The 19,872-nt window shown below is 40.8% G+C and overlaps 5 protein-coding genes across 10 annotated transcripts; 3 read left to right on the top strand and 2 right to left on the bottom strand.

Moving 5' to 3' along the window:
• The first annotated feature begins 651 nt into the window (after positions 1 to 651).
• Positions 652 to 2,222, top strand: LOC6557237 (proteasome subunit beta type-2). Of its 3 annotated transcripts, none has more exons than XR_004365421.2 (4): positions 652 to 717; positions 780 to 950; positions 1,011 to 1,791; positions 1,847 to 2,222. XR_004365421.2 is itself a non-coding variant. In XM_001985387.3 (4 exons), the coding sequence occupies exons 1-3, from the start codon at positions 692 to 694 to the stop codon at positions 1,711 to 1,713; spliced, it is 900 nt and encodes a 299-aa protein (XP_001985423.1). In that variant the 5' UTR covers positions 652 to 691; the 3' UTR covers positions 1,714 to 1,740; positions 1,856 to 2,222. The 3 variants fall into 3 exon arrangements, 2 of the variants coding, with proteins under 2 accessions (XP_001985423.1, XP_032596536.1); XM_001985387.3 differs by having other exon boundaries at positions 1,011 to 1,740; positions 1,856 to 2,222; XM_032740645.2 differs by having other exon boundaries at positions 1,011 to 1,740.
• Positions 2,223 to 3,016: 794 nt separating this feature from the next.
• LOC6556524 (transmembrane protein 184B) lies at positions 3,017 to 9,534 on the bottom strand. Of its 2 annotated transcripts, none has more exons than XM_032737261.2 (8): positions 9,147 to 9,405; positions 6,911 to 7,178; positions 6,675 to 6,840; positions 6,354 to 6,612; positions 5,946 to 6,282; positions 5,398 to 5,472; positions 5,242 to 5,326; positions 3,017 to 3,821 (listed from the first exon to the last, which is right to left on the bottom strand). In XM_032737261.2, the coding sequence occupies exons 2-8, from the start codon at positions 7,175 to 7,177 to the stop codon at positions 3,553 to 3,555; spliced, it is 1,458 nt and encodes a 485-aa protein (XP_032593152.1). In that variant the 5' UTR covers position 7,178; positions 9,147 to 9,405; the 3' UTR covers positions 3,017 to 3,552. The 2 variants fall into 2 exon arrangements, with proteins under 2 accessions (XP_032593152.1, XP_001985425.1); XM_001985389.3 differs by lacking the exon at positions 3,017 to 3,821 and adding an exon at positions 3,977 to 5,065 and having other exon boundaries at positions 9,147 to 9,534.
• Positions 9,530 to 10,835, top strand: LOC6556523 (peroxisome biogenesis factor 10). The gene is made up of 2 exons (XM_001985390.2): positions 9,530 to 10,075; positions 10,142 to 10,835. The coding sequence occupies exons 1-2, from the start codon at positions 9,803 to 9,805 to the stop codon at positions 10,766 to 10,768; spliced, it is 900 nt and encodes a 299-aa protein (XP_001985426.1). The 5' UTR covers positions 9,530 to 9,802; the 3' UTR covers positions 10,769 to 10,835.
• LOC6556535 lies at positions 10,832 to 19,662 on the bottom strand. Of its 3 annotated transcripts, none has more exons than XM_032736604.2 (3): positions 19,506 to 19,662; positions 14,360 to 14,671; positions 10,832 to 14,099 (listed from the first exon to the last, which is right to left on the bottom strand). In XM_032736604.2, exons 2-3 carry the CDS (start codon positions 14,500 to 14,502, stop codon positions 10,988 to 10,990), a joined length of 3,255 nt encoding a protein of 1,084 aa, XP_032592495.1. In that variant the 5' UTR covers positions 14,503 to 14,671; positions 19,506 to 19,662; the 3' UTR covers positions 10,832 to 10,987. The 3 variants fall into 3 exon arrangements, with proteins under 3 accessions (XP_032592495.1, XP_032592499.1, XP_032592498.1); XM_032736608.2 differs by lacking the exon at positions 19,506 to 19,662 and adding an exon at positions 18,637 to 18,698; XM_032736607.2 differs by lacking the exon at positions 19,506 to 19,662 and adding an exon at positions 16,050 to 16,230.
• On the top strand, positions 17,727 to 19,150 carry LOC6556590 (alpha-protein kinase 1). Its single transcript, XM_032736613.1, has one exon. It carries the CDS (start codon positions 17,780 to 17,782, stop codon positions 19,100 to 19,102), a length of 1,323 nt encoding a protein of 440 aa, XP_032592504.1. The 5' UTR covers positions 17,727 to 17,779; the 3' UTR covers positions 19,103 to 19,150.
• Positions 19,663 to 19,872: the final 210 nt, after the last annotated feature.

Raw genomic sequence — 19,872 nt, 5'->3', positions numbered from 1 at the left:
ACAACCCAACTGCTTTTTGCAATTGATAAAATCCTGACATAAATTTGAATTTGGGATATCGATTGTTGTATAATAATGTTGTATGGTTATGGTAAGACATCGCGGCCAAGAATCATCTACAGAGATAGAAATCGTATTAAAATTAAGTCCAACAAAGTCAAACAAAATCTGAGACTTAACAAAGAAATCGACTTACTAGAAATAAGAGCAACTTACAGACCTACTCCGATTTTCCTTTATGAGGAGGTAATGTTATTCAAGAGTTGTGTTGATAGTTAATACTGCGTATATCCTATACTCTAAAAAAAAATAATAATAATGATAACAAAAAAATAAGTTACATTATAAGCAACTGATTAAGCGTTAGATATTTCACCTTAGAAACTGAATATGTGCCAAAATTCAATGTAAATCTATAATAAGTAAAAGTAAAATATTTCCACTTTATTTGTGTACAATAAATATTACATTTTCCTAATATCCCTTTAAAACATTTATAGAGACTTCTAAAGTAGGCTTCTTAAAAATATACATGCGAGTCCTTAGATACTTAAATATATAAATTGTTTATTGACTTAAATTTTTGAAATAGGCATAAACAATTTTCTTTTATTTTGTACTCAAAATATTAAATTTTATCTATTTGAATATAGCAACTATTTAGCGCTTAATTATCAGCGAGCCCAATAAGATGTCTGGTGACTTTGATCATTTGCGGTAAGAACTTTTTATATAGTCACCAAGAGTCCAAATGTTATACCAGAGACCATCCCTTCCAGCGACACTGAGACAATGCGATCGGAGTCGTCGATGACCATGAGCAATGGAATCATAGTGGCCATCCATTATAAAAATGGAGTCATGTTGGGCGCCGAGAAGACAGCCACGATTAACGGTGTGGTGATCTCCAGGACATGTCCAAAGATTTTTCGGTTGCATAACAACATTTAGTAAGTGGATTGGAATCCCAGTGGCAAATAATACCTAATCCGAGACACTTTCACTTTTAGCTGTGGCGGCAGTGGTTCAGCCAGCGATATAAGCAATGTAACACGCTCGATTGAATCGCAGCTGCAGGTGCTTCATCAAAGGATCAGTCAACGTCGCGTGCCCGTCGTCAGTGCCAAGAAACTGCTCAAGAAAACGCTGATGCACGGTTTTGCTAAAGTCTTGGCCAGCTTCATTATTATCGGCGTGGACAGGTTGGGCATGCATCTGTATAGTCTGCACTGCGATGGCACCTCGGAGTACATATTGTTCAACGCAATAGGATTGGGCCGGTTTGCTGCGATGGCAATACTGGAGAATCGTTGGCATCTCGACATCGACGAGAACGATGCACGTGATCTAATCATCGATGCCATCAACGCCGCCTTCTCAATTGGTGGATCATCCGGATACAACATCGATCTGTGCATCATCCGTAAGGATTTCAGCGTGGAGCACCGCAGCGAGACAATACGCCCCATCGCAAGTCGTGAAATGCAGGAAGTGAACAGTGTACAGACGCCCCTTAACTCCGACTGGCTACGTGACGTCACAATTACAAAGGAAAATGTGATTATATTAACGCCACCGTCGAGGCCACCGTCACCGTCACCTTCACCGTCACAAACACCAACAACGCCAAGAATCAGACCCTTTGAACTTCGCACAACAACCGCCACCATGCAGCTTAACGAAAGTCCACCAAAGAAGAAAAAAAAGCTATAATTCAATTACCAATTGCGGATAAACTCAGTGAGTACTTACCACTATCAAATAAATAATAACAGGTTTATATTTAAAAGTGTAAGCATAAATACAATTAATTATACTATAAAATGTATGTAAAAGTATAAATTAGTTTTTTCAGGGGGATTTAAATTAGCTTTCAACTGACACATTTAAGAAGCACCACACGAATTGAATCCGAATGATGAGCGATGAGCACCTGCACTAGAAATCATGAAGGAGAGAAGGCACTCCACACTGGCTCCGACTTCATCTCACAAAAGATTATTTGCCACTGAAGAGAGATTATTAACGTATATGTTTGTGATTTTAACAACAACAAAAAACAAGAGAGAACGACCATCTTAACCCCGCAGAAGATTAGATACTCTTACAGACCGGAGTCACATTAAAATCATTTCAATTTGACGTTAAACTAAAAAAAAACACCAACGTTTATTGCTATAAAGGCTTTATAACATAGTAGGCCGTTGTTGATAATTCTTTGTCGAAATATAAGAAGCTTCATAAAACTCATAGCTGATATTTTCAATTTGGATAACTTGATAAACAAAGATGTTTTTATGCATGAACATGTCTCTAAACCGATTGTTGCTATGAGATCTATATGATATTCGATTCGGCCAGCTCCGACATTTGTACTGCCTGCAGCAAAAAGGACGGACAAAAAACTGACCAACTATGCCACCTTGAGGGTATAGGGTATACAAGGGTATAGAAAGCAAGTTTAATTTTTAAATACATTGAATGTTGTGTATTTTATGACATTTATGTACTTTATTTTTGATTTTGATTTTTTTGTTTGTTTATGTGTTAACAAAATGAATGTACATAAAAACGTTTGTTTTTAACCATAAAATTACATAATTCATACATAATTTGACATTGCCAGTTGCCCATCGATTCGCGCATATTTCATATTTCATATTTCAAGTTTCTCGTTGCTTAATTATGTAATCAATCGTGGTTTTTGTGAGAAGCCTTTAAAAACATGCGATTTCGAATTGTTATTGCACTAAATGTGAGTTTGAGTTCCGAAAATTTGCTTACATATATCATACTCTGTACAGGTAAAAGATTTATACATTTCTGTTGCTTGGGAGCTGTCTACAAATCCGTAATTTTATGCATTCTGCTATGTGGCTTCACATACATAGTATACTACTATATTCACCTATTTATTTGTTACCTGGAGCCAGCAAACTCGCACTACAATTGAGTTGTTTGCAGTATTTAAAAATGCTCTCCTTAGTTGATAAATATATTGTTTTGTTTTTCGATATATGTTGCTATTTGCATTTGTTTCTTGAAGTTTTATTGTATAAGCAGCCTGTAGAATTGCTCAACGACGGTTTTTAGACGCTAGAGGTGAAGTTTTTTTGTTGTCTTCTTTTGATTTATACAAAGTTTTTCAAACGATTTACAAATGAATTGGAATCGAAATATCATATTAAACTAAATTGTCATCCGTTAAACAACTTACATACACGGTGTAAAAATACAAATTAATCATATTGATTAGTCATAAATTACATACACATTTTGGTATATAAAGTATTCTCCGTTTCTATATGTATATATAAATATATATATATATAATTAATTTTCTATAGTTTCCTTTCAGTTGCGCTACTTAAGATTATTGTACAAGCAAATCAAAATCACTTGAGGTTAAACTGAACTAAACATTCTCAATATCCAAAAAAAAAGAAACCGGAACAATTACAACGAACAATTCGTAAAAACAAAAACATGGAACCATCCGGATTTTGACAAGCTCTTCCCTTGTCTCCTGCTACTGCTAATGGTCCTGATCCTCTACTGATACTCGTCGTCGCTGCTCAGCAGCATGGTCTTCTCGTTGTAGTTCTGGCTAATGGTTGCCACACGCTGTCCGCCAGGTATAAACTTCCGCTGGTTGCCGAGTGTCTTGGATGCCACGCAGCTGTTGTTGCCGCCACCGGTGGCCACCGCATTGTATCCACCGCTACTCGCATTTGTGGCGCCCATTGAGGCCGCTTGGCCACCGCTAGTGGGATCATCTGGATCGTAGCTGGAGACGCGAATACCGCGCGAATTCTTGCCACCTGCACGAATTAGTCATTAACTTAATGATTGTAGTACTTGAGCTCACATATTGGGAAAGATCGAAATTCATGCCTTGAGAGAACATGCAAAATGCTGGGCACAAAACACAAATGGTAGGTGTGTCAAGTCAAGCAAAGGAAAGGCGACGCTTTAAGCTTATTGTACATTTATTTAATACAGATAAATTTATAGATATTTTATACAATTTGTTTAAACATTTACAAAAGTTAATCAAAGAAAAAAACATATGCACGCGAACTTAAAAGCACGAGCTTTCGATTTGAGGCTATCACAAAAGGAAATCAAAAAGCAAAGAATGTTTTTTTTTTGGTATCTTTGAGCTAAAGGATATTGTAGTATTGTAATCGAAATAATTATGCTCATATTTTAATGTTTAAATGCAAAATAAGCTAAGTACATTAAGTGTGAAAATCTCACGGAACTGTGCGCTCCTTCAAGATTCTGATATGAAAATTCACCAAAATTGCCAAGTCAATGTGAATCTATTGGATCTGAAGTTTGTTAATCTATTTTGAATACAAGCAAAGCTTTGTTTAAATTGATTTGTTTGTAATGCCATTTATACAATTAGTTACATACATATAATTATAAAATCTTTGTTTACACATACATGTATATAATATTATACAATATTATAGTAATAGAATGCGTTTTTTTTTATAGCTAACATTTAAATAAGTTGGTAAAATGCTTAGATCGTAACGTAAACATAATAAAAAATACACACACAGAAATCAGCAAGGGCAAACGGTGAACATACAAAACGAGTTATACGTATTATTCATGGAATGTCTTCTCAAGATTCAGAGTACATAATTCAGATACATAAAGATCTAAGGTAACTAGGCAATTTTAGTTTTGGGTTTCGAGTGCGCACTCTCTGTAAGTAATTAGGCCTAATACGTATTTAGTTTGTTTAAACTTGTTTTTGTTTTTGTTTTGCTTTTCATGCTTTGTTTTAGTGTTCAACCGGCAACACAAGGCAACTGTGGTGTCGATTTGTAAGCCTATGGTAAGCTATAAGTACACTTGATTTGTCTTTTATATCAGCATTTTTGTTTTGTTTTTCTTTTTTTTGTGTTTTTGTGTTTTTTTTTTCTTTGTTGTCCCTCGTCTTGTTTTGGAATTACAATTAGTGCTTAGTAGCGGACGTCGCTAAAGTTTTGCTTTGTATTTTATTTAGAGTTTTAGAGTTTTTCGTAACGCTGAGCTGAGGTTACGTCTGCAAAAGATAAGAAACAGAAAGAAAAACAAAATGTGTAAAACATAATGATAATGTAATGTGAACGAAAGCAAATTAAATGATAAGATTAAAAATAACTACAGAGCGCAGGCAACAAACATTCATAGATAGAGAAAGATATCGAGAGAAAAATACAGTAGAAACAATCAACATACCTGAACTGTATTGCGTGTATTGTTGGTATTGTGGATGGAAATTGTGTATAGCATCTGTCATAATATCCTTGGGATTCATGGTTTCCTGAGAAATACAATATTTGCGTTATTGTCGCCTTTTTTTTACAGATTTGACCTGCATGTGGCTTGGCTTACCTTGAGACTGCTGGAAATGGATTGCATAGTTACAGACCGTCCATGGCCATCACCAATGCAGCTGCGCGCATAGACCTGGAACAAATCATAAAACCACTCAGTCGTATTTTAAAATGATTATAACAGCAGGGCCTTTAATGATTCGGTCTATAATCTAGCAAGTTTATGACCACGTTAATAAATTCTTTACTAGCAGCTCTTTACTTAAATAATTGCATTCGGTCTCAACTGAGTGATATCTGCAAACGCCAACCCATTAAATCATGCTTAGTTTTTCTTTTTTTTTAGCAAATATGCCTATCAATAGAACTGAACCATTATCAAAACAACAACAAAAGGGGATCTACCACATGAATCACAAATGAGTTGCATGACTGGTACTGCCTTAAACATACAATCGTCAAAGTGAGTGCGGTGATTGTGGAAATACAGTCTCATCCAAACGTGCCTCGTTCTATTGATAAGCAAAGCGAATTGGATGTTATCTTATCTTAACGTGAATCGCACCCACATAAAAAGCAGTCAAATCTTGCAAGCAATTTACTCACCTGATAGGGGAAAGCATAGCGCAACGCAATGGCAGCAAACAGCATTTCAATGCATATGAAAAAGTTCTGATAGCCGGCGGAAACCGTACCCGCTGAGGTAACAGTGCCAGCACTGTCCACAATGGGCGAAATAACCTGTGCCTTCTCGAGTATGGCCAGTCCGACGCCCTGCCAGAAGGACAAGAATATGACCGACTTGATGGTGCAGAATTTCAGTACGGGCTCAAATGGTGTCAGCAGATCCCGTGTGGCAAAGTAGAACAGATAAAGGCCATACAAAGCCAGCGATACGGAAATGTTGTAGATGATGGTTATATAAATATATCCGCCGTCGGCGCTGTAAATTAAAACAAATCAGATGCAGTCCAAATTAGGTGAACAGAATTAGTAATCGCATTTGTCGCATACCTCCAATCACCATCATGATAATGTCCAAATGCCTGCAGAAAGATGATGATGAAAGCAACCAGCGGCTTAACCAAACAGAACTGCAACGTAGCCTGCTTGCAGAAACGCAGGAATCCAATGGTGTATGTCTTGCCCTTCAGACAGCAGGTGCCATACAAGCATGAGGTCTTAATGGGCTTGCCACGTATCTCAGACATGATGTTACCCTCGCCACCGAGATACTCATAGCATAGCGACAGAAAGTTGTAAATGACAAAGGCTGCGAATGCAAGTAAAGTGGGATTAGAGCCGGATAAAATCGAGATTACAAATATAACGCACCTTCGTAGCAATCGCGCACCGTAAAGAAGTAAATGTAAACGTTGTCCGAGTTGAAGAATAACAAGCTAATCCATGAGTAGGTGGCATAGATGGGCACAATGAACAGAATGCGGACTATCCATCGCTGCTCCTGTGGATTGGTGTACCAGCGCAAATGCTGATAGATCTGTAATCGTTATATATATGTGATTAGTTAAACGATTAGTGGTTATTTTTACGTATAATTGAATAGCTACCTGTTGACATGTGACAAACAGCGCTGCCCATACAAACACGCCAGCTAGCACCTGTGCGGTTTTCGTTTGCAGGAATATGCCATCGCCCACATGAAGCAGTGGATCCAATGGCTCCTGTACGACGCTCGATGGATTCTTCATTTGCACAACGTAATTCGGACTTGGCTTTTGGGTCGTTGCGTTGCCAGTAATAGCAGTTGCAGCAGCGGCAGCGACGCTGCTCACAGTTATTGCCGCCTCAATAAGACTGGCCGGCGTTGTGCTCATTCTACAATAATAAAAACACAGTTTACGACTGAGATACAAATTATAACACAATTATGTTATGTTTAGACCACACAAACTATAAGTTTACTATTTACTTTATTTTGACAATCTAAACGAAAGTGTGTATTTGTGCTTTTTTTCTCAGTTCAGACACGCTACAAATGTGAGAGGCTACTTGCAACGCTCACTAAAATTGGGTCAACGCCAAAAGTGTATATGAAAACGAGGCACGCATTAGATCATCATCATCATCATCATGATAGTCATGGTGAACAGAGCGATAGACACGCAACGCAACATTAAAAAATGGACTCGCAATAAGTTTCAGTAGCTTTTAGCGTGAAATGTTTTTCCCTGTCAGGGTCAGCTCCAACTGCTCCATATCGATTCTATACTAGGCAACAGAGCAGAATATGCAATGTAGGTAAACACAGCTGTGGCACAATCAATAAACAAGTGTTAAACAAGCTGCACACACGCAAAGAAAGCAACTCGATTGCGAAACAAATCGACAATTATATATGCATTGCAAATTAAAACACACATCTTTATTCATATTTACTTGGGTGCGATGAAATTAAGCATCAATGTGCCGGTTCATTCAACTGAAATCAGTTGGAAATTACAGATTTATAAATAAGTACTGTCTGGGAGAGTTTCAAATCGATATGCATTTAAAATTGGAGAGTTGAATGATTTGCTTATGCAGGGAAAATATACAGAGAACGAAATAAGAGAAAGCATTTGTAAGAGACAAATTTTAGAATCCCACGCAATCAGTGTTACAAAACGTTTTAAACTACAAAATAAGTGTGGGAAAGCAATTTAAAGATAGAGCATTGAATACATTTTTTGAAATAAAGCCGTTTTTATGATAAACCAGCGTAGATTTACCTATAGCTCAACTAGTGCGAAAGTATGGAAAGAGCAACTAACGTATTACATAAAGCAATATCGTGTTTATTTATTAACAAAGGAAATATTCGCTAAATACAAAAATAACACACAAAATGAGTCAGACACGCAAAACTGGAACTGAACCTGAAATTCAACGAAACGATTTTCTCTTCAGCAAACATCGCATATGGTTTGGATACTTAATGAACTGCTTTGAAAGTAATGCGTACAAATTCTATGACAATGAAACCCAAAAAGTGTGAACTCTGAAACAATTCTGCAGTCGCAGTAAAAATAGGTAAAATGGGAAAGGCACACAGAGAAATACACTGAAGAAGCAAAAGTTGAAGCAGAAACGAACAAAAAAAAGCAACAACAAGTTGCTGTCTGTTGAAGATACACAGAGCCAGAGCCAGATACAATATTGGCACAAAGCAAGGTCTCCACACACACAAGTCTCCACTTGCCAAATCGAAGTAGCAAGCGCGGAAGCGTTTCTGACAGACAAGAAAACACCATATTGTATATATACAAGTTGTGTATATATATATTGATATACATAATACATATGTGTATGCAGATTGTGGGGGATTTGGGCAGAAATCAAAACCAGCACAAATTTTGGGCAACGCTAATTACATTTTTTGACAAGGGGGCCAAGTTGCTTTGTGGGGCTTCTGCTTCAGCAGTTAAATTGATTTTGCGAGCTGCTCAACCATGTGTCCAAAATATAAGACACAAACTGTAAATAAATGCGAAGCTTAAATGCCAACATACGTGACCTTTCCGCGGGAGGGTAAACTTAACGCTGCGCTGCGCTGCTTATCAAGCCCCTCACAGAATCACACACACACACACACACATGTATATTGCTCACACACACCTGCTTATCAAATGCGAAAAATAAAGTCGACAACGTTGAATATAAAAACACACACACATACATGCATCCAATTTCGTCATCGAAAATTGATATTTTACTTGTCGAGTCGTTCATTTCAGGGAAAACAACTTTTACCCACACACTCACACATGTGCATAGCTACACAACACATTAATGCAACTTAATTACCTCCTTTAAGTGCAACTTTTCTCGAATTGCTTTTACGTTTATTTTTCACCAGTGGAAATTCGTTTTAATTTTACTCCAACAATTGCTACTTCAATTTTCTTTCTCTTCGTCGTCGCTGCAAGGCGACGAACAGACGTTCGTGTTTGTCCGTTGTTTAGCAGAGGGGCAAAGAAAACACCGTCACAACACAAATATAACACATAAGCTGCGATTTACTTTATAATTATATTACGTGCTGATTATTTTATTAATGCGCACGAAATTTCAACAACTTTTGCTTGTTCCCAAGCGTGCGAACGGGTTTATTGATACTCTATCGATATTGACGATACATTCCATGTTTCGATATATGTAACAATGTCGCTGAAATAGTTACAGCGATTATACACATACCGATAGTTGCGCGACATCGATATGTGCAATTGAAGAGAGCTGATGATATAAAGGAATGTGACCAGCTCATTACACATGATCATCAGTGCTGGAAAATACAGCTGAGCCACCGATAATATTATCGATGTATCCATTAGATATAGCCATGGTTAATCAAAGTCCTCATATTTGTTCGCTTATCTCTGACGAACTTTAAACTGTTGCATGCATATCTATTGCTAAGCGATAATAATAATGTAAATGTAACGCAGCCCTCTTGCAATATGGATTTGCGTAATGCCCGAGCGCGACAACCGGAAATATTACGCTCAGTGCAAAAGGATGCACGTTACACCAATGAGCTGGCCGAGGATTTATCTGACATATTGCGCTTAACTGGCCCTCGAAACTGGATTAAATATAATCAATTGTGTCAGTTGATTGCACAGCTCAGTTATCACGGTTTCGCCTCGCTAAACAATCTGCAAACCCTGGGCGAGGAGTACACGGGCATTATCCAGGTCGATGGTAACTACAAACAGATTCCCAGCCGGTTGGTAAGCAAATACAAACATTTATTAATCCCTAACTGACACATGTTAAACTCCTTTTGCACTTTGCAGCTGCAACTGATTGCAATTATACTTGAGTTTGGCGGAGATGCGCTGTTTCTACGCGTGTTGCAAAAACTTGAGCTGCACATAGCCGAACATGATCAGATAGTGCCCGACGCCAAGAAACAACTGCAGAAGCTCATCCAGCACATGCGACAATCGCCCAGCTATATTAAAGCACTGCACAAGTCGCTCTTTTATTTGAACGCCAGCAAATATCAACTTTCAAAGCGCACCACTGGCATTAACTATGTGCTCATCCGGCACTGGTTGCAGCCGGAGTTTTCGCTGTATGGCTACAAAATTCTTGGCATTATAACATTCCTTCAAGTGACGGTATCCTTAGCCATTGGCGGCTGGGAGACGTGGAGGGAGCACAAGCGCCAGCAACTGAACGAACTAAAACAGGCAGCGAAAACTTTTCTACAACGTGAAACAAGCACAAAGCCCTCAGCAGATGATGCGCCGCAGTGCATTCTGTGCCTGGAACCACGCCAGAGCAGCAGCCTAACGCCGTGTGGTCACATGTTCTGCTGGAGCTGCATTCTCGACTGGCTGGAGGAGCGCGACGAGTGTCCACTGTGCCGTGAATCAGTAAAAAAGTCGCAGGTGATTCAGCTGCAAAATTACGCTTAAGCATTCCATATTTGTTGGTTGTCAATAGATTGGATTGATCGGTGTATCGATAATTTATTAAAAAGTTTATGTAATAGTTATGATAATTAATATTTAACAACTGTTGTTGGCATTTGGCAGCAGTGCCACCATCTGCATTTTTGGCTTAGTACCATGTTTAACCTACCCTAGCCTAACTTAATAATATCTACTATTTACATTTGCAATTCGATTATCGGCTTAAATAATGTCCAAGTAAACGGTGCGGTTGAAGATCTGCTTACGCCGCCGCGACTCAAAGGCTGAGCGCGCCTCCACCACTGACTCGAAGGCAACGCGTGCATCTCCCGTGGGTTTGCCATCGTCATTGAAGCGACGTATAATATCATCGGGACTGAGTTTGTAATCGCTGAAGAAGCGCAGTATGTCCTTGAGGTCCGCCTTGAAGGGGACATTGCGCATGGCCACGACACAGCCAGGCCGATTGAACTTATCGGGTATGCCATCGTCCGGCGGAGCAGAGTCGCCAACACCAATACCATTGGGCAACAGTATGGTCGGTGGACTTACAGCAGGTGCATCGATAGTTAGCTCTGACCCAGTGCGCACGGCGAATGGATTAAAGTGCTGCTTGGTATTGTTGCCATTATCGCTATCAATTGGCGACACCAGCGATTGTTGTTGCTGCTGTTGATGTTGCTGCTGTTGTTGTTGCTGCTGCTGGTGTGGTGCTACACGATCGCTGACATCATCAAAGCGACTTGGACCTCGACGACGCGATGTTTGTTGTTGCTGTTGTTGATCCTGCTGTTTTTGCATTTGCTGCTGCTGCTGCTGCATTGGTGGTGGCAACGGCGCATCTGCATCCGATAGTCGCGGCCCATTGCCACCGGGCAGATAGTCCATGAACGGTTTATTCATACGATCCGCAATCTCCTGCGGCGTGACGGGCGCCAACCGCAGGCCCCGGCCACGAAAGCGACGATTGTGAAACTCACGAATGGCAATTTTGGCATTGTGCGCATCCGCAAACTCCACAATAAACTCGCCGGCGCTCTGATTGCGCTCGTTGAACAGCATCTCAATGTGCTCGATGCGCAGATTTTCCGACACGAATAATTCACCCAAGTCGTTGACTCTCGTCGCGTATTCACAGTTATGGACGCGCACAAACATGTCCTCTGGGCGACGAGGATTGCCACCAGGTTGCATCATTTGTTGATTGATGTTGTTGTTGTTGTTATTGTGTGGCATGCCAAATGGGCCCATTGTGTTATTGTGGTTGTTGTGATTGTTCATCATATTTATGCCGTTATTTTGATGTTGAAATGCAAACGGCATGTTACCGTTATGCATGGCAGTGTTGGTAAACGCTGGGATATTGTTGTGGCTGTTGTTGTTGTTATTATTTTTATGTGTGTTGCTCTGTTGCTGTTGTTCTTGCTGCGGCTGCTGCGAATCGTGATTGCGTCGACGCGGATCATTGTTGAATTTGGCCATGGCCATCAGTTCCTGTTGTTGTTGTTGTTGTTGTTGCTGCTGCTGCTGCTGCTGTTGCATCTGTTGTTGTAGTTGTTTGCTCGCCTGTTCGCGTTCAGCATCTTCGCGCTGCTGCTGCTCCTCCTTTTGCAGTTGCTCGGCAGCGCGTCGCTGCTTATCCTTGGAGCTCTGCATCTCCGCCATGTTGCTGGCGCGCACGCGCAACTTGCGAAACCCAATGAAATGCCGAGATTGATCCTCGAGAGCGGAGCGTGCCTCATTCTCTCGCGCGAACAGAACAAAGGCAACGAATTCGCGACGATTGATGGGACTGGGCGCCAACAGGATGTCCACAATGGTGCACGTGGCGGAGAACATTTTCATAATGTCCTGCTCGGTGGTCAGCTGCGGCAAATCCTCAACATAGAGCACATTGGTAGTGATGGGTGGTTGGCCAGCAGGCGCCGAGCGATCATCGTTCTTGTGGCCATGCTGATGGTGAGATTGGGATGCCGAGGAGCGTTGCGAGCGTTCATCTGCCTGCTCGAACTCCTCATCGCCTATGGGCGTTATTTGCACCAAACGATCCCGGAACATGGTATTGTTGCGCAAGAGAGCTTTCTGGGCGCTGGACACGCGAGAGAATTCAATGTACGCAATGCCCGTGCGTGTTCCATTGGCGCCGCTAATGATCTTGATGCCATTGTGGGGTATATAGAGGCCGGCAAAGTATTTGCGCAGATCACTGTACGATGTGCTGGGACACATGCCGCTAATTTTGATGTAGCACGTTTCCGCCACAAGCACAGCACCTGATGATGCGGAGGAGCCTCCACCACCACCACCGACGCCAGCAGAAGCACCACCAGGTGCAGCTGGACCGCCCCCCGGTGAGCTGCCGGCAGCATTTTTAGCTGCCTGCTGCTGAAGCAACAGCTGCTGTTGCTGCTGAAACAGCTGCGGATACATTTGGGCATACGGATTGACATTGGCAAACGCAATGGACTCCTGTTGCTGGGCTAATCCAATGCTCGCATTTACCTGGTTATCGGGCAACTTTTGTGGCGGCTGTGTTGCAGCTGTGACATTGAGATTGTAGTTGTTGGCGGTGCTATAGCTTTGCAGCACCGGCGGCAGCACGCTCATTATGCCAAGCGGCTGCTGCTGCTGCTGGCCAGGCACATTAGATAAGACTGGCGGCAATGAGGTCAGACCGGGCAGATTAACTGCTGCTGATGCAGGAGCAGACGTCAAGCTGGCGCCCAGTGCCCAGGGCAGCAGATTGGCAGTGGCAACACCAATGCCACTGTTGGCCACTGGTGCCACCTTTGGCAACACTTTCAGCTCACGCTCGCTGCTGTCGCCGCGCAGCTCCGAGCGTCGCTTGCGTCCACGTTCGATGAAGGGACGAGCGTGCTCGCTGTCATCGGAGCTGGTGGAACGACTACGGCTGCGACTGCGACTACGACTGCTGTGACGGCGACGCGAGCTAAGCGATGCCGACTGCTCCTGCGAACGCCTATCAACTATCGGGCCGTCCACGTCGGCCAGCGAGATGCCTGCCTGCTGCTGATATGCCGATATAAATGATGGTGTGGTGGCCACTGGTGGGGCCACAACGGGAGCAGCCACTGGTGCCAGCTGCTGGCCTTGCAGAAAGCTATTCAGGCCACCAATGATGGGCGACTGTGGCACCGGTGGCATGGACACCGGCTTTGGCACAGGCACAGTCGGGGCAGCCACAGAGCTCACCTTGCGAGCGGTCTCGATTACCTTTTGCATTTCGGCACGCGAAGAGAGCAGCAAACGCACCTGTACCTCCATCAGTTTCTCGCGATCCTTTAACATGGCGCAACGGGCATCCTCATCGGTGCTATTTGTTTGTATTTTCCAAAGAGAGAGAGAGAGGGAGAGAGAAGAAAGGCAACAAATAAGGGCATATGCTTAAGTTGAGAGAGCAGTGCAGCACTAAAATTACGTACACCTAGATACATGTACATACTATATATAGTAATAGTGTTGATGATCTTTTTCTTTATCTACATCTGCCTAGGCCAGAGATCTTTACATAGCTAGTAGCTACAATAACATTTATAAAGAAAGAGAGAGAGAGAGAGAGAGAGATCTAACTACCTGAAAGCGATGAAAGCGTCGCCCATTTCGCCACCGATAATGTGAACACCGCCCTCCGGTATCGCGAGGCCAGTGAAGAAATTTCGTATGTCCCGAGCATTTGCCGTCCACGGCAGGTTTTGCAACCGAATAATGACACTCATCTTGATTCAAGATATTGTTTTTCAATTTATTTGTTATAGTTTTCTCTTTACTGATCGCTTTATCAGTTAAATCAGTTAATAATCTCTACGAAACACCGTTATCCCTCATTTGGTTAGAAGTCCCATATATCCATATCCAGTTAGTCGTGTCCCAACCAGTCTCGGGTATCTGTAATGAAAATGACAGACTTATGGAGAATATGCCACCAATAATTGTATCTTAAATATATTAAATGAGTTCTTTCCAAATATCAGTTGACGTATCTGGATCAATTGGAAGTTGTAAAACCCAATAGAATTATATATATTATTATCACTGCATACTTTTCTATTTTATCATATTTCTGTTTATTCACTCGAGTTAAAATAAATAATGCAATTATTAATTTATTCATGATCACGCAGATAAATTATTATTTATTTATGTCAATTCCCAATTTTAAATTATTCCACAATTTGGTTGTTGTTTCGAACGTTTTATAACTCAATACAATATTAAAATGTTTTAAAATATCACGTGAAAATAAGAATTCCACGCTCAAGCCATTAATTTAAAGGTTAACTTACCAAAATTTTGATAACCAAGCTAAAGTCGTTGATAGTACTAAATCGAAACTGAACTCAAGCAACAGTTTGTCAAATTATAAAAATGCTTCCATGCATTTCCTTAGCACGTAATCATTTTTATAATTTTTCGAATTTACTGATTTATTTCCTTGCAAAGCTTATTATTATTTACTTTATTATGTATTTGCTTACAAAAATTTCAATAAATTCAATTTTTATTTAGCAAGCGTTTAATGCTGAATAACCATTAATGGTGATCAACAAAAAAGTGCTGTGATGAAAACACATTCCTCGCAATTATGTTTAAATATATATTTGTATCTTAAAGCACTATCCTAATAAGCGATTAATGAGTAGACCAGTTTTTCTCCGCACACAAATAAGCAAACTCCTGTTTTTTCCTTTCAGTACTTTATATATACAAGTTTAATCATTTATTTTGCTTTAATATAATTCCGATTAGTTTTTAGTACTCATAATAATTATTGGTTTTTTCTGCTCTGCATGGAACGTTTCAGGTAAAAGTTATTTACTATTTGAGTTTTAAACAAATATAAGGAAAATTTGGTTTTCCTTCTATGCAAATATTTCAAACAAATCCAATATATAATTGGTAATATCTACCCACGCAATATTTTAATATTATGCACCAAAAAGATACATCAAATTGATACAATAAATACATTTACGCTCTATTGAACAATATATAGACCGAAAAGGTATCGGATAGCAACATTCGTGAATATCAAATGTCTACAATGTTTGCACAAATCAATTAAAGCAATATGTAAGTTTTATTACGAGCCATATTCTCATAATAATCGGTGGCTTCAAATGGGAAGTCATGGAAAATGTTTGGCTATGTTGCATAATACCAGTTTAACTGATTACTAATTGCGGGTGACATATTTGCCGTAGTCGAGCAGAAAAGGCGACTGGCTGGTGGCATGAGAAAGATGTCCAAATTTTCTTTCACTTACCCACAGAGTGCAACATGGCACGTAACCTTCCCGCCGCAATTGAAGGTCGGACCAGATCTTGCCGCACGTGCACACGCGCTCTTGCCATAAACTATGATACTGTGCTGTACGTGCCTTAAGCCTTAAGGATCATCAGCTCATATTAAGCTAGCTAAAAGCAACAATTTCAATTTCCTGATTAGTCTCACTCAATTACCTGTTAATGGTAGCCAGCCTTAATTGAAAAACCAGTTCAAATTTAACGTAATTGGATGCGATTATGCAGTTGTAGCGCACATTAAATTCGCATAGTTTATGCTTATCTCTCTGTAAGTGTATCTCTCTTAGTTCCTCTGCTTTTATAAAGTGGTACGATCGGCGGCAACAACGTCGACAGACGACGACGACAGTTAACACTAAAATTAATGAGCAGCCAAAACTCTTATTGAATACCAGGCGCCCCACAAATCAATAAAGCAGCAGCAGACGGTGGGGGAGAAGGTGGGAAACAGACGCAGCATTATTTGTGTCCGTTAGTTAGTTTGTTTGTATTTTTTACAAAACACTATAGGAAACCCAACTTCAACTCCTTCCGCTGGCTATATAAAAAGGCATTGTTGGCCATTTGGTTTGCAGTTTTAAAAAAGATTTGACCGCGTTACCGTCGTCATCGTCATCGTCACCGTCGTCGTTTAAGTTGTAATCATCGTTAGCTTCCTCGATCGCCAGGCAGCGGCGTTGAATAAAGACATGAGATTCGCAATTGTGAGTGCTAGATACAAAATACTAAATACAAGTCCAAATTGTACCATTACCGATCGCGTGAGACGCAACAATTGTGTTGCTGCGCATTTTGTGAATACATTTTTCAATTCCTGATCTGTTTAGCTAGCGAATTTACGAGATTATATCTAAGCCAGTTTGAGATGTGGATCTTACTCTTAGGCCAAGAAGTTTTAAGACTAGCACTGAACCTTTAAATACATACTCGAATATGTGATCATTCGCACCTGAAACTTTGTGATCGATTTATAGAAAATAATCAGATCTTTGCACAAGTAATCCAAGAATTAGAAATACATTTTATGATAAAAAAAATACTAAAGCTACACAAGTAATTTTAGTTGGCAATTTTAGTTTTTATTAGGTCAAGATCAAGGTCGTATTTGGTTATTGCTTATTGTAAATCGATTTGGATTAGGTTGTCATTACTTTATTATAAAATGGAAACATAATTTCCTGTTAAGTATATTAATGAAAAATCTTCTTTAAGGAACTAAGAGAACACTTTAACGAATAAAGATTACTATATCTAAGTAAAAAGAATTATCAATACATTAATAACGATTGCCACTATTTGTCAGCTTTTTGGAAGATTTGAACTCATCCCTTTTGAAGATATTCCTGATCATTAAAAAATAATATTGATAGTAAATAGATGCACTGAATTTCATTGTAGAATTGAAACTGTTAAAAAGAATATAAATATGAATATATTGTGGCCACCATTACTGGTATTTACTCACATTTGTTTACACTAAATAAAAAACACAATTTGTAAGAGCATCTCAAAAATTCCCATTTAAGGATTAACGATTAAAGCCTCGCTTGAAATGAAAATATCAGAGGGAATCGTTCAATGGCCTTACTAACCATGAAATCGATTCAAATGAAATTAAATAAAATTCCAAAGAAAAGTGAATAAATTAAGGCATTCGCTATTAAACTGAATCTTATTATTTCTGCAGACGATGTCAGCGCTTGGGGTGCTTCTGCTTGTCGGCGCCCAGGGCACCACCATTATTAGCATTAAATATCCGCCGCATGGCGCTGAAGCACATGAGAACCCGCAGCCGGTCAAGCGGGATCTCAGTGTGAGCTATGCAGCAACCAATATTGACTCCAAGGAGGGCACACGCGTGAAGACCATCACCGTGATCAAGAATGTGGGCGGCATTGGCCATGGCGGCGAGTCGGGCTCATCGAATTCGGCGAGCAACAACCGAGTGAAGCTGGCCATCAATCCCGAACTCCACAAGAACGAGGAATGGGCCAGTGCGTTTCGCGATAACTTTGAATTTTACGGTGGACTGCCCGAAGTGCCCGACATAGACGAACTCTTCGACTTTGTCAATCGCAAGAAGCCGACCAAAGCCCTCGAGACGGAGGCTAAGGAGCCGAAGTCCACGGTTGTTGTGGAGAGCACGTCAACGACGCAAGCACCGACAAAATCAGCCAGCGAACATGCCCAAGACACCAGCGATACTGATGAGGCAACCGTGGAGAAGATCAATGGCGATGCCGAGCTCCTGCCCCACATCAAGCAGGCCAATATATTGCGTCTGCAAGCGCTGGCCATAAAGCAACAGCAACCCCAACAAAAGGAGCAGGAGCAGGAGCCAGCGAGACGACTGCAAACGCGCGAATCTCTCGTCAATGTGAACTATTCGACGCCCATGCATTCTGTTAGTCAGTTCTTTGAGAATTATGTGCAGGTGTTGCCCAATGGCTATGACTACACCAAGCCCCCGCAGCAGCAGCAGCCGCAGCAGCAGCCGGCATGCAAACAACCAAATAGCATACAGGTGACGACTCCATCGGGACGTACCTATGACATACCGCAGAGCAACAGCAGCGGCACCAACGGCGGCATCAATCATCCCTATTTGGCACCAACGCTAGCCAAGCGAACGCAGATACAGCAGCCAAGCCTGCCTCAACAGCAGCCACAGCAGCCGCCTAACATCTCTCCGGTTAACTCGCTTGTGCCGCCCATTGCACAACCCGTGCAAGGTAATCTTCAGCCTAATCCGTCACTGCAACAGCAACAGCAGCAACAGCAACCGCAATCGCCGAAATTGGCTGCCGGCGCTGGTATATCCACTAGCCAGCGGCCATATGTAGCGCCCAGTCTGCGCAACAATGGTCTGGGTATCAATCGTGGCCCAGGGACGCCACCCACGTATGGATCTGCTGGCAACAGTGTCAACAGTGGATTGCCCAGCTATCGTAATAATGTTGTTGGTGGCGCCAATCTTCCAAACATATTTCGATCTCGCGGCTTAAAGTATTGATATATGTATTGTATGTACGTACATCAACTGTTATTCTTACGAGAAGTAGTGTGGTTTTTAAGACTTGTTATGTATTTAATGTATGCAAGCGTATTCCTAAATATATATATATCTATGTACCACAAAAAAACAAACAAGCAATGTCCAAAAAGTACAGGCTGGATAAATCGATAGCGTTGCCACAACTGCAATCGATACGGTTCGCGTGTCTTGTGGAAGCACTCGTAGCTTGTAATTTAGTTATGCCAACTGGTTAATTAATAAGGCAACGCAGCTAGCTTCGTGAGGTTTGTGATGTATCCGCCTGGCGCTGATTTCTAATGTACTCGTCGCACTAGTGCACACACATACATATATACATATATATATATGCACGTACTTTTATCAATGAACATTTACTCACCAATGGAAAACCATACAAATGCAAAGCAAAGTTATGAGGCCCAATGCACAAAGACAGACGGGCTCGTTTTTCAGATCAAACGCTATATTTATTTTGAAAATTTATTTTGTTTATCAATGTGAAAAAGTGAATTTTCTCTCAGCAACACGGCCTAGTTGACTTCAATTGTAGTTGTAACAAAAATAAAATGGCGGACGGAACTACTACAAGCTAAGGCACAAAGTATCGATATATCGTTTTCAGTGTTGCCGTTTTGGCCTTTTATCGCGCCGATTAATAAAAATTCGCATGGTACTTGTAAATTAATTAAACCACCGATGATAATAATTTTTGATAATCCAATTTAGTATTTGTTGTCATGTCAATT

The sequence above is a fragment of the Drosophila grimshawi genome, unplaced genomic scaffold (genome assembly GCF_018153295.1).
Source record: "Drosophila grimshawi isolate 15287-2541.00 unplaced genomic scaffold, ASM1815329v1 contig_44, whole genome shotgun sequence".
In the NCBI taxonomy this organism is placed as follows: Eukaryota; Metazoa; Arthropoda; class Insecta; order Diptera; family Drosophilidae; genus Drosophila; species Drosophila grimshawi.
This window is presented reverse-complemented; position numbering and strand designations above follow the sequence as displayed.

Excerpts from the sequence above, each read along its gene's own strand:
- LOC6557237 (XM_001985387.3), top strand. The coding sequence starts at position 692 with ATGTCTGGTGACTTTGATCATTTGCG. Across the intron at positions 718-779 it reads GGTGACTTTGATCATTTGCG|CGACACTGAGACAATGCGAT; the intron begins GTAAGAACTTTT and ends CATCCCTTCCAG. Across the intron at positions 951-1,010 it reads CGGTTGCATAACAACATTTA|CTGTGGCGGCAGTGGTTCAG; the intron begins GTAAGTGGATTG and ends TTTCACTTTTAG.
- LOC6556524 (XM_032737261.2), bottom strand. The coding sequence starts at position 7,177 with ATGAGCACAACGCCGGCCAGTCTTATTGAGGCGGCAATAACTGTGAGC. Across the intron at positions 6,841-6,910 it reads TGTTTGTCACATGTCAACAG|ATCTATCAGCATTTGCGCTG; the intron begins GTAGCTATTCAA and ends TAACGATTACAG. Across the intron at positions 3,822-5,241 it reads ATACACGCAATACAGTTCAG|GTGGCAAGAATTCGCGCGGT; the intron begins GTATGTTGATTG and ends TAATTCGTGCAG.
- LOC6556523 (XM_001985390.2), top strand. The coding sequence starts at position 9,803 with ATGGATTTGCGTAATGCCCGAGCGCGACAACCGGAAATATTACGCTCA. Across the intron at positions 10,076-10,141 it reads AACAGATTCCCAGCCGGTTG|CTGCAACTGATTGCAATTAT; the intron begins GTAAGCAAATAC and ends TGCACTTTGCAG.
- LOC6556535 (XM_032736604.2), bottom strand. The coding sequence starts at position 14,502 with ATGAGTGTCATTATTCGGTTGCAAAACCTGCCGTGGACGGCAAATGCT. Across the intron at positions 14,100-14,359 it reads GACGCTTTCATCGCTTTCAG|CACCGATGAGGATGCCCGTT; the intron begins GTAGTTAGATCT and ends ACAAACAAATAG.
- LOC6556590 (XM_032736613.1), top strand. The coding sequence starts at position 17,780 with ATGTCAGCGCTTGGGGTGCTTCTGCTTGTCGGCGCCCAGGGCACCACC.